This window comes from Ascochyta rabiei, chromosome 18 (assembly GCF_004011695.2).
Source record: "Ascochyta rabiei chromosome 18, complete sequence".
NCBI classification, from domain to species: domain Eukaryota; kingdom Fungi; phylum Ascomycota; class Dothideomycetes; order Pleosporales; family Didymellaceae; genus Ascochyta; species Ascochyta rabiei.
Genome location: NC_082422.1, coordinates 588,534 through 604,589, shown reverse-complemented (window position 1 = coordinate 604,589; position 16,056 = coordinate 588,534). Strand labels below are relative to the sequence as shown.

Below are 16,056 nucleotides of genomic sequence, written 5' to 3'. Positions count from 1 at the left end.
TAGAAAGGCACATGGTGAATGTATTAATCTAGGTCGTTACGGTCAAGAGGGAGAATTCCTGCAAGATCGCAAATTCTTTGTCACAGCGACTGAATGACCTTTAGTTCCTTTTATAGCAGTCCCGTTCTGCTGGTCTGCATAGAATTTATCTTGTAGGTTAGAGGAATTTACCAGGCAGCAGGAAGCAGGGTGCAAGAAATCACCGCAGGTACTCTAAGTGGACTTCTAACAAGTTGTAGGACGAGGCTTACACTTCTTAAAAAGAAGCTGGGCGCGCAGGACACTAGCTGCTGCGCTTAAGTATATGCTACTATCTACTGTGTGAGCAGAAAATACAGCGCTTTAGCACAACACACTGTAAAGCACAATGCTTGCTAAAAAACTGCAGGAGCTGCTGTTTGATGATCCTTTAATATTAGTTAACGTTCAATGCCATTATAATAGGGCGGCATGACCAGTGCCTATCTAATCAAGCTTAACCCCTTATGCGCTCATCCTGTTCTTTCGCACTAAGAGCGGCGAACCAAATGAAGTCATGCCGCCATCACGACCCTATAACATAGTTCATCAAACCAGCTAGATACGCAGGAAGATGCTTTAATGCAGTTACAGCTTCCAGCGTAAGGTACCTAGACAAGTAAAGGAGAGTAGACCACCCTTTGGAACTATAAAAGGGCTAGCTGAGACAGAGAGGCAAAAAACTTAACCATTGCAATGCGGCACATGGAATAGCTTTCTACAATACATTTCAAATGTCTAACAGATAATAGAAATACCAGATACGCACTCTAGTTGCTACGCTAAGAGCAGCTAATAGATCTTTTCCTCTTAATGCCTCTAAGCAAGGATAACATAGATGGAGTGCTTAACATAACAGCCTTACGCAAATTAACTAGCAGCCTGTGTTTATCTGCATTATCGACGGTACAGAGACCAGACCCCATTAATTTTCCCTAAATCTAGTACTGCGCAAGCCTGACTACTGCATGCTCCAATCTGGCGCGCTAAGACGTATGATTTCGTAGCAGGTTGTAGGTCTCCTGCACAGCATCTACTTCCCCAGTCTGCATCTGCGTCTTAAGATTAGAAACACTAGCATTCTTAGATATAAAGGTGCGCAAAGCTTCATTTTTAACTCTAACAATGTTGTAAGTACTGTTCTGACTAATGAAGACAAGTGTTTCTGCGATGGCAGTATTGGCTTAACATAGCTCCCAAATGTGTGGTACAAGCGACTAAGGAGTTGCTTCGCTGATAGTCTGTAGGGCAGCTCTGATGCTTAAGCAATCCTCTGCCATTTCAATCAAATAGGAGCGGGATGTGGCTACAGTGTGTATTGCTTATGTCTAAGAAATAACTAGCAAAGGGGAACATGTTATTAAAACTTAGAACAAGGTGTAAAATCGTAAAGCATTAATAAAATAAAGCACGCCTAAAACTTCAGTCCTTAGCATGTAGATTTAAACCCACACTTACCTAAACGACCACCCTAAATCTCTTATCTTTTAGCACCTATAGCACCGCTAATCCCAGATATGTGGTACAGCCGCTACGCTATCCACTTAGTAGCTGACCTAAGCCCAGCATTGTTGCGGTTTACTGCCTAAACAGACACTGCGAGAAGATATAGACGACTAGCAACAGCGTCCACTAGCCACACAAACTGCTGCTACATAACCGGCGTACGCGCGCGTACACATTGTGGAGTATACAACAGCGCAAAGGTACTAGGTAGGTTAAGACGCCCGCTTTAGACCCCTAGAGATTGGCCTTATGCGACTACATCACGTACGGTTCACACACTGGGGCGTAGCAATCAAGTGCAGTATTGTAAGGCACCACAAACCTGTGTTGCACTTAAATTTCAGCTCCTTTCCCTGCAGACAAAGCCTCTTATATAAAGTCACAACGTAAGCCCTCCTCCTATTCAAATCCTTCCATACAAATCATATCAAAAACGTGTTTAATTGTATTCTCCAGGGTGCTAAACAAATCAGAGAAAGAGAAGAATCCTATGCCTCGCTCAAGTGGGAACAAGCCGCACATGCCCATAATGGAAGTTAAGGCCTCTCCTTATACCTGATATGATAAGGATTAATGCAGTTTTCTATAAAAAGAGCACGTCACATCACTTGCACTTACTGCTTCGATCTTTGTCTGTCTTCTCTGCTTTTAGTCTTATCTCTACTGTAACAGATCCACTAGCTTTCGCTTGGTTATCTTTGAGGGCGATGGAGGTCCGCTCGCACTCTCCCCTACGCTACTTGAAGGTGTCATAGGCACATCCAACCGCAGCTCTAACCCAGACGCTAACGTTAAAGCCAAGGACTTTGTTCTTCTTATCTTTTTCTTAGGGCGGTTCTTCCAGAACGCAGGAAGTGCTGTCTTGATTGACGCCAACCGTTCTCCTAACGCAAAGTTAAGATAATTGTGCAGCATTAGTTGTAACTCTAGCAAGTTGTCCAGTTTGCTCATGCGTGCTATCTCTACCTGCTCCATTCTTGTGTACACCTTGCTGTCTTCTACCACTTCTCTCTAGTATATCTAATATATGATTGTATAACCTTTAGTTGTTATTAAGAAGTGACACGTCTTAAGCTATATAGGGGGCTGATTAGGATACGCAAGCGAGTAGAAGTAGTGCATGTAGTTAACTATAAGGGCGCCGTTGCGGGCAGCTTAAAGGGAGGCATAGACTTGGTTTTCGCCAGAAATAGCAGCTTTCTACTAAGCAGTAAGAAAGGGAAAGTATGTATTAGCGTTGTGAACAACATTGAACCTGTAGCTGCAGTTAGATAAGCAGACTGTGTTAGGCTTGCTACGTACCAATCTGCCATGTTATCCTCCAGGCGCGTAAAGGGCATGGCAAATGCAGGCGTGTGTGCTGTCACCTCTGTAGCTGTAATGTATCCAATGCAACTATCTGGTTGAGGTCGCATAAGGGATCCCCACAGATCTGGTACAGTCACACGCGGCGGCTTAGGAAGATAGTCTCTTATTAAATTAACCTCATCCTTCAAAGCCAAATACTTAGTTCCGTCAGGATAACCGTCGCCTTAGAAAAGAATGTGCTCCTCCATCATCCTCCAAGCGGAGATTTTGTTCTTAACTGATGCAGCCCTTTGCATGTCTGTGATTGCTTGTGCGTGAGGTGATAGCTCTTGCTCACAATCTTGTTAGAGAGTCTTTACAAAGTCCGCAAGTGCGCTTGGAAGCTTGATTCCTTTGTCCACAGTAATGTTGTACCCAGCCAGCTGCCTCTTATTAGCGATGGCAGTGTCTCTCTGTGTGGGAGACAGGTTTCTGGCAAGTGACATAACGAAGGTGGGCGGCGTGCGATCTTCAAGAAGGCGTAGGTTCTCTTGTGTCAGGCGCGGCTGGGTAGAATAATAGCCAAGTGAACAAGCTTGGCGTGGCTTTGGACTGCGAGGATGATTGGGAAGGTTGTCGTCAAAGTTTGTAGGGCAGGAACTTCAATAGGAGTGCTTTGCATGAAAGCACTGTCTCTTTCGTGCGCGGGGAACCAAGGTAACAATAGCGCTGGCTTTCTGCTTTGTGGATAGAGTGCTTGGCAATGCCGTAACAGAGCTGTACGCGCGCTTTCCCAGCATAAGAAATAGAGGTTAAAAGTACTCACGGTAAGGTAGAGACACAATGCTGACATCTGACAGCGTCCCAATGTCACGGCTAGCAACAGCCGCAAGTAGGACGTGCACTGTGTCCGTGCGGTGGCGCACGGACTCGCGTGATGCACGCTGCTTGAAATATTGTTAATAAAAACTGAGATGACGCAGAGCGTAAATGGCATAGGTTTTATACGCACAAGGGCCAATGCTGCACTGCTCTACAAGGACCGTCCTATATGGGGAACCTGATTGGTGTCAAGGCCATGATGCCGTGCCGCATGCCAAAACCCAGCCAGCGTGGCTTGCCACGTTATTGTTTTTCGCCTAGCGTAGGGGTCTCCACGGCAGCTTTATCGTAGTAATTAAGTGCAACGTTCAGCTAGCCATTCTGATCACAAAGGCCACAGCGTTTGAGTAGCTACAAGAGTCGTTCACCTGCGCCAACGTTCAACTGTGGTTCCCATCCCCGTGTGTCATCCCCTCAAGCCTTCACCTACAATTTCGGGTACACCTTTCAACAGAGTTGTAAGCACCATTAAAGTTTTTGTTCAGCTCCGCTAACAAGTCTTACGTTTAGTACTAGTGTACACGTCTGCATCAAGAGGGCTCCAGCCAGAGCGAACCTCTCTCTTGAACTGCTCTTCAGCAAACGAACACTGTTATACGGGCAATTCACAATGTCTGTCCCCAATATTCCATGCGTCACCAACTCAGAGCATAGCTTGAATGTCCACAACTTCCATCCTCCACCTTCAGGTCAAACAGCTCTCCCACTACATATTCCACCATGCGTCACAACACCCCCACACCGCTTCCATCTACCGCTTCGGGAGCAACCGCTTCGAATCCACGCCGAAGGTCCACTACTAGCTCTTCAAAAACTCCTACCTGAGGTCTCATGGCACCTCACCACCCACTCTCCGGAATTTCTAATGTGTGGCGGACCTAAACTAGCGGAGCTGGTGTATCAGAAGATATATGGCCGCAAGGCACGACCTGACGTTGCTGGGGACATGGTAGTGAGGGATGAGTACATGGGTTGGATACCAAATGCACCACCGTATGTGATACATTATCTCACACGCATCCCCACTTTAAGAGCCTATAACCCTAATACTGCTGTAGCATGATCGATTACTATGGCGTTACATTCGACCACCTTGTCCCGGCAGACGATACTAATCCAGAAGTCCTTCAAATCAATATTGTTGAAATTGAAGATGATGCAGGCATGTACGCGATACAATATAACCGATTCGAAATCAACCCAGCGGACTATATTGGGAAGCAAGTATTAGGTGCGCCGAGGTGTTGTTCAAAAAGAAAAGGGACAACTGATAGAAGAAGGATCAACAACGCAGTGAATGAGAGGGAAGGAAACACCATATAAATGGGGAAGAACGGACTAAGGTAGAAGGTAAATGAGATTGGGGCGAACTATGTAGGATCTTGAAATTATATAAAAAGGTTCTTACAACCTTTAAGCTAGCGTAAAATCATTTAATTAGAGCAAAAGAGGAGCAATAAGCTTAATGTTTATGTATCCTTAGGTTGTTCGCTCTGTCCAGTTTCCTTCGCATTGTTTAGGTCTGTATAACTGCGCCTGACTATATCTCCCTAGAACCTTTTAACACCTAAGACGAAGGAGGTGTATCGCAAGCTTAAGCACCGCAATTAGTGGTGAAAGTTCTGCCTTAAGCATAACTCTTCACGCAGGTCGCAGGATTTAGACACGCGGTCGTTCTCGTTCCCTTCACATGACCACACATATAATAATCTGTGTATACAGTACACATCTTCTACGCGTATTCTTAGCTAAGGTGTCAAGAAGATGGGAAACTTACTATAGACTTGGAGCAAAAGAAAAGACTTTCGAGTAAATCCTATTTTGCGTTGAGGATTTGATAGTTTCCTGATAGATGGACTGTGAGGTAGTAAGGGAAATCTTTTTCCAATGTCAGCAGCGCTCAACACTTATACTGTAAGTGCCACCAGGTAAATCCAACCGTCTAGGAATGGTTTATTCCGTCAGTTTAGTTGGTATCTTGAACTCCCCCGGGCGTGCGTGTGCGCATGCAGGGAAGTGGCCACATCGGGCCAGCCGTGCATATTGATGCATGCCGTATCAACAATTACGCGCTGCGGTATTAAAGACCTCAAAGGGCGGCTATTCTTGGCATACATCGGCTAGCTTGATGTTTCCCTCCTCAATCGCTTCGTGAAGAAACGCCATGTTAGGAACAAATTGTATAGTGTAATATATAGACTGACAAATAGAGATAGAATGCCTGAAGGGTAACATAGTGCTCTCAGATGTTTTGTGTTCTGCTCGAAGCTCCCTCTGCGCAGACGGAGCACCATTGCCGTAGCCCTGCTTCCGCGGCAAGAAAATTGGTGGACCTGTCCTTCTTGGCCGATAATTACAAAACTGCCTCAAGCCAAGCGGGCGCTTATACATGCGAGAAAGAGGCGCCTTATCACCGCAATACATCAGCAACTTGGTCCCAAACAGCAAGACACGGCACAGAATCACCCATGCTGGTAGATGTCTACCTCCTAAGGCCGTGCTTATCGGCCCGAACTTCTATTTTTGACAGTCCGCCATTGGCTTTGCCTGCTCTAGACCTACTGTTCTACCTGCATAATCGCCTTCTCATCCGCCTAATCATCTACCTCATTATCTGCCTCACTATCTGCCTAGCATCTGCCTACTCATCTGCCTACTCACCTGCCTACTCACCTGCCTACTCACCTGCCTACTCACCTGCCTACTCATCTGCCTACTGGGCTGCCTACTGTCTCCTTAGTTACCCACTCAGCTGCCTATTCCTTCGCCTACTACTCCTTGGTTTACTTAGCTACCTATCTATCCACCTACTCGACTGCCTGGTCACCACCCTATGCCCAAAAGGCGTGTAACAAAGGGGTTGCGAGATGTCGAGTCTGCCTGGGAGCAGATCACCAAAACAATCAAGGTGCAGCTGTCGACGCCAGGTTTGAGTCTATCTCAATTACATCGCTACGAGAAAGTCGTAACAGAATGGCCGAATGGAACCCTTCCACACACTTCCCTCAAATATTATCGCTTTCTCCTGGAAGTTAAGGAGGTAGACTCAGACTACTTCGTCCTGTGTATAATCGCTTTCACTCAAGCTGAACTTGATCATACCCAACAGCATGTAAAGGACGCCCTACTCAAACGCATCAAAAAAAATCGCGGCGGTGCAAACAACGCACGCAATAAAATCATCGCAACTATAACCACAAAGACAGCTTTGCAGCCAGGCCAAAAGTCTAGCCAAAAGCTATTGAGTACCACGAGCAAGTGCGTCTCATTTACACACGCCGAACGAGAGGGAACACAGGAGATCTTCGGCGAAGATATGGCGAACAAGATCAAGAGACCGCAGATGGATAGAGATTGGAGAGCAGTCACGATGCGATTCCCCAAAAAACCCGTTAGCATCCATGACTCTTGCTCCTTAGATCTAGAGATTCGCGAAGAACATGTGAAGGAGCTTGCAAAGTCTCTCTTAGGAAGAGAAATAGACTGGGAGCCAAATTCATTTCCACCACATTTCTCGTTTAGAATAAGGGGTGCATCTGAGGAGAGTCTTAGTGCTGTATTCCGGCCTGTGGTTCACGAAGCGATTAACGAAAGACGAATGAAAGAGCTAGCAGAAGGAGAAGAAGCGGAATGTATCTCCATGACTTTCAGGCGAGGTGGAGCAACTATCAGCTTGCCAATGGACCTGTACAAGGGAATCCAAATTCAGAGGAAGCTTTGGATAAAGCAGCAGCATGATGCTATACTACTTTGAATTTTCCGCCAACAATGTACAGATTCATGCTTGGAGCAACTTTGAGTGACCCTTCACTCCTTTTTATGACTGTTGAGATTGTCTTCCCATTATCCTCCTCAAACACCGTTATAGTGCTGCCCCTCCAGCGCACCTCTTGATTGTCGCCCGTTACCCAGTCAACGCCATTCTCTTGCACTTTCGAAAAGTCTTCGCTTTGATCAAGTTCTTTCACATCGTCGTCCTTGAGAGCCTACACACGATTAGGATGAGTCTTACATGGAAAACAGATAAATACTTACCATTAAATTACAGGGAGCGTCAGTTCGTGGTGCGCGAGTAGGTACTGCCTGCAAGTCGCTGGAGTTGTTGCTTTGCCCAAGAGATTGTGGATGCTGGAAAGAACGCGGAACAAAGCACGCTGGCTTTAGCAGGTCATCTGGCAGCGTATGTCCCGGGGGCGGAGAAAGGCTATCGGCGGGGTCGTGGAGTCATATAATTCGTCGCAAACGTTAGGCATCAATGGCGTTGGGCCGTAGCAGATTTAGAAGCAACACGACAAATTGTAACGGGTGGATAGGTAGGTCTGTGAGCAATGAAGAATAACACAGCAAATTCTGCGCGTACAGAATGAGAGAAAAGGTTCGTGCCCCCACACCCGCCGCTGACGAGCTTCGCCTGCCCCGCAATGTCACGTGATTGGATATCGTATCTTAGTGTTCCATTCAAGAGCGGTGAGAGAGGCGCTGACGAGCCTAATACCTGTCTCGCACCATCACATGATCAGGTGTCCGTCACGGGTGCATGCACTCCCTTGTCTACCTTGATATATTCAACGCATAGGTACACGAATGGGCACGTGGACAGGCACGTGGACAGGCACCTGGGTAGGCACCTGGGTAGGCACCTGGGTAGGCACCTGGGTAGGCACCTGGGTAGGCACCTGGGTAGGCATCTGGGTAGGCATCTGGGTAGGCATCTGGGTAGGCATCTGGGTAGGCACCTGGGTAGGCAACCGAGCAGGTAACTGAGTGGGTACGTCTGTAGCCACGCTAGTAGGTATGTAAGTAGGCACGCAAGTAGGTAAAGGAGTAGGTAAGCTCACGGGCGACTATGTGAAGCTGTCAATGCAGGCATGCAGGCCAACCATGGAAGGAATTTGGAAATCCTAATTAGATCGTTTGTGGTCCCACATCTTGTCAGTCCATGCATTACTTATCACGTATATGCAGCCTCTACAACAGCATAGGGCAGGAACAGCGAAGCTCGCACTGATTCAAAGATGTGTCGGCATGTATCGCGGGTTTTGATATGCTCCAGGGATGTGACAATTCCTTGTAGCTTTCGTAGGCGGGCCGTACCATCAGCATACCGGAGAGGCGTGGTTGTGGCGGTAAGAGATGTATCGAATGTGAATATGGTCGTCATTGTTAGTATAAATGATCGCAGTTAATCTCCAGTTCATCAATTTCTCAAAGCCATTACTCCTCGTCTTGCTTAGCACATCCCCTTTGCTCAGTGTATTTCTCCTTCAAAACCTTCAATACCTCGATACCTTCGACATCCTCGATATCCCGTTCATTCTCGGCTCCCTTCAGAACAGAGCTCACTGATACGCTCAGCACCTCTTCTGCGGCTTTTACTGTACGTTATGAAATTGTCCAAGGACCGAGATAGCCTCTAGGTTGCTCTAAGGCTCAGCTTTTTCACGATAGGCACAGCATCCAAATGCCAGCCAGTAGAATCAGGGCAGCGGTTGCTTCCTTTGAGCACAGACTGACTTCTATAACAGTTCTTGCTGAGTCACTATGTCCAACTCTCAAGAGCCAGACTAACAGAACACCAATCCTTTAGCAAGACAGCCCGCCAGCTCACAGCAATCCACCGCTCTTGATAACCGCAATCAGCTCGCAAATGGAGCTCCTAGCATTCCTCCTTCGTATACAACGGCAGATTTAGGATTACAAAGGAACGGTACTCAGACGCGTCTGACAGGTAGCAACGAGCGTGTAACAAATGGGGTATAGTGTTCAGGACAGTGTTCTTATCAAAACGCACAGTGCTATCTCTCGTTAGCTGGGCTAGTAGTAGGTGGTCATGCTACAGTGATAGAAATAATAGGTCTTGAGTTTACTCAGTTACTTAAGAATATGTAGGCTTTGCACGTGATAGAAAAACCTGAATGGCGGGTGGAAAATGCATGTTATGAGCAGCTTCAGCGTTCCCAGCCACGATATCGATTTGATCTGATTAATTGATTTGATTTGATTGAGTCCTACACGGTTTCAGCTGTGGAATGCAGCTGTGCCTGGATGCCAGACGTGGCAGACAGCCGACGCGGTACGGACGTCAATCTGCACCGCCCCACTTCACTCTCAAAAGAGCCATCTGTCCCTAGAGGCCTGGCGTTGTCTGGCTTTTATTTACGACTATGTACATTTTGTCTATAGAAGTAACGTGTTTGCCTATGTTTATGTTCCTTAGATTGTGTTCCTGTGTGTATGCTGTACTCAAAGCCTTATGTGTGCAGCAATGTTCAAGGCTTATAGAGGCACAGTTGCCTCGTGTTTTGCGACCGCAATACCTTCAGTCTCCCCCCAGCGTGTGTGCTAGCTTGCCCCGATACACCCAGGGCCTGGAATATGTTCCCTGATCTCCGATGTTATGCTGCCGTCCGCTGGGTTCCTATGCGGCTGTGTTGTGTGGTGACCTGCCGCCGGGCGCAACGGCAGCAGCATTTCGTCGCAACGCGGCTTCACAAGAGCAATGCTTCGCTGATGCGTGCCGTTAAGCCTACTAAACGTAAGAGCTCTTGCGCGAATCTCCTCAGACCTTGTTAGGTTGTACTAAAGGGGCACTACTTTCTTAACACAGGGGGCAACAGTGGACAAGGCTGTCTAATGATGTGTGAGTATGTTTTAGCACCTATAGTAGCATGCTAGGTGTCTATAAGGTAATTTGCATAGAGGTAATGCTGTTTAGCCTAAGGGCGCGTTAATGCGGGACGTTGCGGACATTGTTGGATAGTGATAGGCTAGCCAGGAAGCCTATTAGTAACTTTGTTGTTTGTATTGTGACTGTGATGTTTAAGCGGTGTCTGGGCTCCGTCATCGCATCTTGCGTTGCTGCGTCGTGGCTAGATGGTTGTCGCTGCATTTGGGTCATCTAGGGTCATTAGTGCCAAGTGTCCGGAGCGAGGTCGGCTCCCGACGTGCACGGTCATATCCCACGTAGCATCGCATTAAACATACGGTCATGTTTCTTGGTATAAGACATCGCCCCCTGCACTTTGTCATAAAACACCACCAGTTGCACTTTGATGTACTGCAAACATGTCTCCTTACAAAACCAGCGAACAATCGACTCAAGCGGACCTCAGCCTGTCGTTACTCGCAAATCTTGCAACAACATCAGCTTTACAAACACATCTTCAAGAGATCACACCACTTTTAGGAACTCAATCACATCTACAGGGCATAACGAAGCTAAAAGAGGGGGTTTTTGCGTATAGGTGGATACCAGAATTTAATTATCTTTGCACCAATGTCCTTAACAGCGTAACTAGAGAGTTACGTTTTATTACTACAAACAATAACAACGCCTCAGGATTATAAAGACACTGTAGCAAAAACAGGCGCAGTGGTTCAAGAGCCGAAGCCGGGTGAAAGCGCATACCCCGGAGCCGCAGTGCTACTCCTTCACAAAGCCAGACTTCACACAAGTGATGATGAAATATTTCTCCTTCAACGCTTCCCCATAGACACGAAAACGCACAAAGCAATCATTCGTCGCATTCTGGAGATGGATCCCATGTTCAAAACCGCCAGCGTTACAGGCATGAATACGAAGCTCTTTACACAGAGTCTTACAGTTCCCACAACAAAAGGCGAGACACCCCTGCAGTCAGACTCGCTTTGCCTGGTACTACAGAACGTCTGTTTAGAGATGGTACCGCAACTAGTTCCTTTTCTCCTTGTTCCCTGTCTCACATCTAAGGTGGAAGTAGCATAACCGGGGTTAGTAAAAGACAGCTTGTGCCTAAGGACTTTCGAACCTGTAGCTGAATTCAATTCAACATTCCTCAAAAAAATAGCTTGTTTGATCATATCCTAACAATTCTGACAACCCATAAGAAGGCAAAGTTATGTCCTTGTCATAGTCAGCTCTATCAGCTTCTGATGTTACAGGCCACTAGCTTACCCCCTCCTCTTCCAAAATCGGTACAAGGTCCCCGCGGGGCACCGCAAGGGAAGTTAGGCTAACACTCCCGTGCTTAAGAGGTGGTGGAGAGTTGTACTGCTGCTCTAGATAATTAGGTATGTCTGTTAAGAAGTGCTGGCCCTCTGCTTAGGTTGTACTCCTATTGTTTTCTTAGATTAGGGTTAAGCATACCGCCAAAATTTGTAGGCCTTTATTTACTAAGACTCTCTGTTGCTTGGCGGTGTTTGTATATGTCTCTGTAGGACAATATAGTTAATAGCTTTGTAGAGCATAATAGAAGGGTATAGGTCCTTGCAGATTAGAAGGCATAGTATGGGAGGGTGGTCTGACATTAATTCCAGACCTAGGTCTAGCTGGTAATTGCGAATGAGTGCGTCTGAGATTTTCGCTGCTGCCTAAGCTGGCGAGCTTTAGCAGTATCTTGTTATCTTAGATAAGTAAGCTAGTATCTACGTAACAGCAAACAAGTTTTATTAAGCAGGTGCGTTCTTTAACAATTTCTACCACCTTTATGTTTTAGACAAGAAGCTGCTTAGTAAGGTATTCTATTACTTTAAAATTAAGTGCCTTAGATTATCTTTCAAGATCTAGTAAGTGCTCCTTAACGTAATTGCGCAGCAGCTGAACATCCTCTTTTAGAAGACTTTCTGTGCTGTAATACGTTAGACAGTAATAAAAATCAGGCGTTTCTATACTTACTCTGACTTTATCCCAGCTACTAAAAGCAAAAAGCCTAGACCTGCCTGTTCTGCAAGTTTAAAATAAACAGAAGAGTGTAGGTACATCTTTATAACAGCGTCCTTTGTTGTTTTGTGTGCTTTAGCTACTGCCTCAAACACATATAATTTGCCCTTCTAGCCCTTTTTAAGCAGTAAGTTTAAGGATACTGCACATTAATTAATTAAATAGCTAAATAAGATAAGTTAAAGGCAGTACTATAAACCAGCTTAATTTAAGTGCTTATGTATCTCCTGGTATATCGCCTGTGCCTATACAATCAGATCCGTTAAAGTAGAGCGTTTAGTAGTCTTAAGTAAATCAAGTTTTTATGTTAAATTAATTTCAGCAGTGCGTAAAGCGATCCTACTTAGTCTTTTTAACCTTACATTACTTAGGATACGTTAGAAGTACGTTTTATGTAGTGGCTTTAGAGTATTACATGGCTAGTAAGTCCTGTTAGGATTGTTCTGTGGCTGGTGTAGCAGTGTTAAAGCTACATTAGCGCTGTTAGTTAAATTCCAGAGTTCTTAGATAACTTGAAATACGTTATAAGCGCTGGTTTCTTCTAGAAGAAATTTATACTACTTAAGTAAACTTCCTTTTTATACAAATTAACAGAAACATGCAAACAGAACCTTAATGCTATTAATTTCCTAAATAACACTGCCTTGCAAGGTTATACTTACTTTATTCTTAATAACATAGGATAGTTTGTATTAATTTAATGCTTTTACTAAGTTGTTTTAAGTAGGAAAGCTCATTTTTACTCCTCGCGAAAGGGGGATGTTGAGGTTCGCTAGTGCTGTTGCAAAAGGGCGTCTCTAAATAGCTTAGAGCACAGCTCTAAGACCTAGAGTTTTGCTCTAAACTACTTTTAGCACTAATCCTTATGTGCTAAGGCACAAACCAGTTATCCCTAGTTTAAACGTCCTAAAGTGGTTTTGTTAAGCAAGCTACAGGCAGCTAAATTGCATTTCCTATTAGATCGCTTAACACTATATTTATCTAATCTTTCTAAACAATGTTATGTAGAGTTGCGTAGATAGGGAACAACCAAGTACAGTAGTGGGCGTTCTGACAATGATTGCAAAACTCGCATAAATGCTGTAATCCTAGACTACTACAGTGGTTGCAGAGTTGTGCGTGGACAAGGTCATTTGCAAGAGACTAGCCATCCCAACAGGCGTGTCCTTTTCAAGTTGTACGTGCTTTTGCTGCTTAGCTTAGGCCAGCCACTGTTCACGTTATATCATGCTTAACACAAGGCTAAGAAGTCCTTTAAGTTTTGTCTTACCGCTTCTGCGTCTTTCACTAGTTCCCTTCCTACACAACATTTACTTTTAGATAGCTAGAGCTACTACTAACGCAACTGTATGTAACTAAGCCCTATTGTTGTTACTGCTAATTCTAAAGACAGGCTGTAAACGCTGTTGTAGCGTTTTATAAATACTTAAAGTGCAACAGATATACAATTATTGTGCTAGAGCATTTCTTAGTTAAAGACTTAACCTAGCTTATAAAACTGCAGGTCTAGGCTATTAACATAGGCGCTATATCTAGAGTAGAAAGAGACATAATAGTAAACACTGCAGCATAGACTACTAAAGGCCAGCCCTGTGTACACATTAACTTTTGCCCTGTCCTAAGAGACAACTTTAATTACTCTGCATTCCTTCCCTTATCTCTAGTAGAGAAATATAGTTGTATTGTGGCAGGCGTGTGTGTAACGTCCCTGGGCTAATATAGGCAGTTATACTAACGCATAAAGTTCCTCCCTTTAAGCGTAGATAATAGCCTGAAATTGCTCTTAAAAAGGTATGCAGAGGCAAAATATGTTCTGAAACTCTTAATAATTAATGTAGGCTCTGGCTAAGACGGAACGCCAATCTTGTTCATAATGATGGTTAAGTACGTGCCACCAATATGTCCATCGGTAGCCTTATAATTGACCCTTCCAGAACACCTCAGATCGCTCATCCAGCACTACATCAACCATTTGTTCGCCATCAACGTTAACAACTACAACAGAAGCAAGAGAAGAGAGCCTTGGGGCGATAATGCGACGTCAGCGACAAAATGATAGTGAGCAGGATGGTTATGCGGCTAAAGCTTTTAAGCTAAAGCGCGCACACACTGCACAAACTCACAAACCTAGCTCTAGGTCTGCTTCTATACAACTAACATTCTTGTTAGACTCTATTATACCTAACTAAAAAGACATTATTTATAGACTAACAACCAAAATAGGAAACCTTCTCCTGCTTCCTCTAACCACAACCAAAGCAAAGATGATGGCTTACCTTAAGCTGGACAACTAAACACATGGTCTACTCCTTGTAAGCGACTGTATCACCGTTCAGCAGTTATTTACTAACGTAGAATGTGGCTATAGGCGGAAGCCTACAAAGTGCAAGACTCTACATGTCAAACCCTCAACAATCTATCTTAGAAAGATCTTTTAGTGGAAGTTAAACACAAAGCAACCTTAGAGATGGTTAATAAGGCCTCTGCAAAGACAAAAAATTTCTACAAAAAGGGCAAATAGTGGAATAATGGTAACAAAGAAAATCAGGTTGCGTGTTAGTATCTTTACTAATGCTTTTGGTATAAGTTAGTACACCTAACAGGACTATTGTAGAGCTAACATGGTATAAAGAAACAACAGGCAAACAAAATCAAACAAAGCTAGAGCTGCTGCAACTTAAGACTCTAGGAGAGGCGATCATCAACCCCTAATCGGAGAAATCTAAGGTGGCGGCCACTTCTCTGATATAGAGTCTGCCAAATTACCTTTAACAGGGCAACCAGAAAGCCAGCGGCTGGGAGGAGCCTGCGACCGCTCTAACAGTATGAGACCTAAGTGTAGGGCCCAATTCTATTGTTAGAGGTGCAGAGAATTGTATCTCAGGTGTATTAGGTAGGAAGAAAAGTTAAAGTGGCAGGGCATGCAATCGTTGTTCAGATTAACAAGCACCTCTTCTGCAGTACTAACCACTGTACCTAATCTATAGATGGCTTTTAACATAAGGGCCAAATCTTCAACAGATGCGCAGTGCGGGAATAGCGTGTTTTCAGACGTGCGAAAGGACTGGATTGACCCTGTGTCATTGTCATTTTAGAATAGAGTTTTGGAACGCGCGTATTTATCTAAATACTATTCTTAGAGCGTAAGATAATACATGCTGTTGCTGTCGCTCCTATGTTATGTAACAAGCTTACGTAGCATCCTATATATGCAGTGTTCAATATAATGCTCCTACTTACACTGCACTTAATTTATATAAATGCACTAATCGCTTCCATAAGTGTTCACAACGTTGTATCTGGAGGCTTGGGCTGCAGTCATTATCGCACTGTGATTCATTGCGCTTCTTCTGCTGGGGAGGGGTTAATCCTCAGGCGAATTGCCGGCTTTTCATCTCTTCAACATTCGATGATTGTTTACAATGGCGCCTTAGCTGGTGGATCATTGGCGTGAAGGGGCCGTATCCGCGTTCGCGATTGCCATTTACCTGGTTTAGGGCGGAGGAGACCAGAGCGCCTAGGCATCGTGCGTTCGCTGAGACTGAAAGGCCGAACTGTCCGTGTTATATCAAGGTCACAGCCTACAAGGCTAAAAGGTTACATTAAATCCATTAATTCACCGCCCCTTTGTCCTTTACTGGTTACTTTTTAACATGTACTTCTCC

The 16,056-nt window shown here is 44.9% G+C and overlaps 7 protein-coding genes across 7 annotated transcripts, besides 2 other annotated features; 2 read left to right on the top strand and 5 right to left on the bottom strand.

Annotated features, from left to right (window-relative positions):
- Window positions 1-3,367: 3,367 nt before the first annotated feature.
- EKO05_0010024 (uncharacterized protein) lies at window positions 3,368-3,808 on the bottom strand (the record flags this gene model as incomplete). The annotated part of the gene is made up of 1 exon (XM_059637672.1): window positions 3,368-3,808. The coding sequence occupies one exon, from the start codon at window positions 3,806-3,808 to the stop codon at window positions 3,368-3,370; it is 441 nt and encodes a 146-aa protein (XP_059493655.1).
- Window positions 3,715-3,756: a mobile genetic element.
- A 495-nt stretch (window positions 3,809-4,303) lies between the features above and the next one.
- EKO05_0010023 (uncharacterized protein) lies at window positions 4,304-5,016 on the top strand (the record flags this gene model as incomplete). Its single annotated transcript, XM_059637671.1, has 2 exons — window positions 4,304-4,686; window positions 4,752-5,016. The coding sequence occupies 2 exons, from the start codon at window positions 4,304-4,306 to the stop codon at window positions 5,014-5,016; spliced, it is 648 nt and encodes a 215-aa protein (XP_059493654.1).
- Window positions 5,017-5,320: 304 nt separating this feature from the next.
- Window positions 5,321-5,422, bottom strand: EKO05_0010022 (uncharacterized protein; the record flags this gene model as incomplete). Its single annotated transcript, XM_059637670.1, has 1 exon — window positions 5,321-5,422. One exon carries the CDS (start codon window positions 5,420-5,422, stop codon window positions 5,321-5,323), a length of 102 nt encoding a protein of 33 aa, XP_059493653.1.
- Window positions 5,423-6,789: 1,367 nt separating this feature from the next.
- On the bottom strand, window positions 6,790-7,092 carry EKO05_0010021 (uncharacterized protein; the record flags this gene model as incomplete). Its single annotated transcript, XM_059637669.1, has 1 exon — window positions 6,790-7,092. The coding sequence occupies one exon, from the start codon at window positions 7,090-7,092 to the stop codon at window positions 6,790-6,792; it is 303 nt and encodes a 100-aa protein (XP_059493652.1).
- A 341-nt stretch (window positions 7,093-7,433) lies between these two features.
- EKO05_0010020 (uncharacterized protein) lies at window positions 7,434-7,731 on the bottom strand (the record flags this gene model as incomplete). Its single annotated transcript, XM_038942857.1, has 2 exons — window positions 7,434-7,679; window positions 7,729-7,731. 2 exons carry the CDS (start codon window positions 7,729-7,731, stop codon window positions 7,434-7,436), a joined length of 249 nt encoding a protein of 82 aa, XP_038794574.1.
- Window positions 7,732-8,114: 383 nt separating this feature from the next.
- EKO05_0010019 (uncharacterized protein) lies at window positions 8,115-8,453 on the top strand (the record flags this gene model as incomplete). Its single annotated transcript, XM_059637668.1, has 1 exon — window positions 8,115-8,453. One exon carries the CDS (start codon window positions 8,115-8,117, stop codon window positions 8,451-8,453), a length of 339 nt encoding a protein of 112 aa, XP_059493651.1.
- A 1,211-nt stretch (window positions 8,454-9,664) lies between these two features.
- Window positions 9,665-9,696: a tandem repeat.
- Window positions 9,697-11,169: 1,473 nt separating this feature from the next.
- On the bottom strand, window positions 11,170-11,532 carry EKO05_0010018 (uncharacterized protein; the record flags this gene model as incomplete). The annotated part of the gene is made up of 1 exon (XM_059637667.1): window positions 11,170-11,532. The coding sequence occupies one exon, from the start codon at window positions 11,530-11,532 to the stop codon at window positions 11,170-11,172; it is 363 nt and encodes a 120-aa protein (XP_059493650.1).
- Window positions 11,533-16,056: the final 4,524 nt, after the last annotated feature.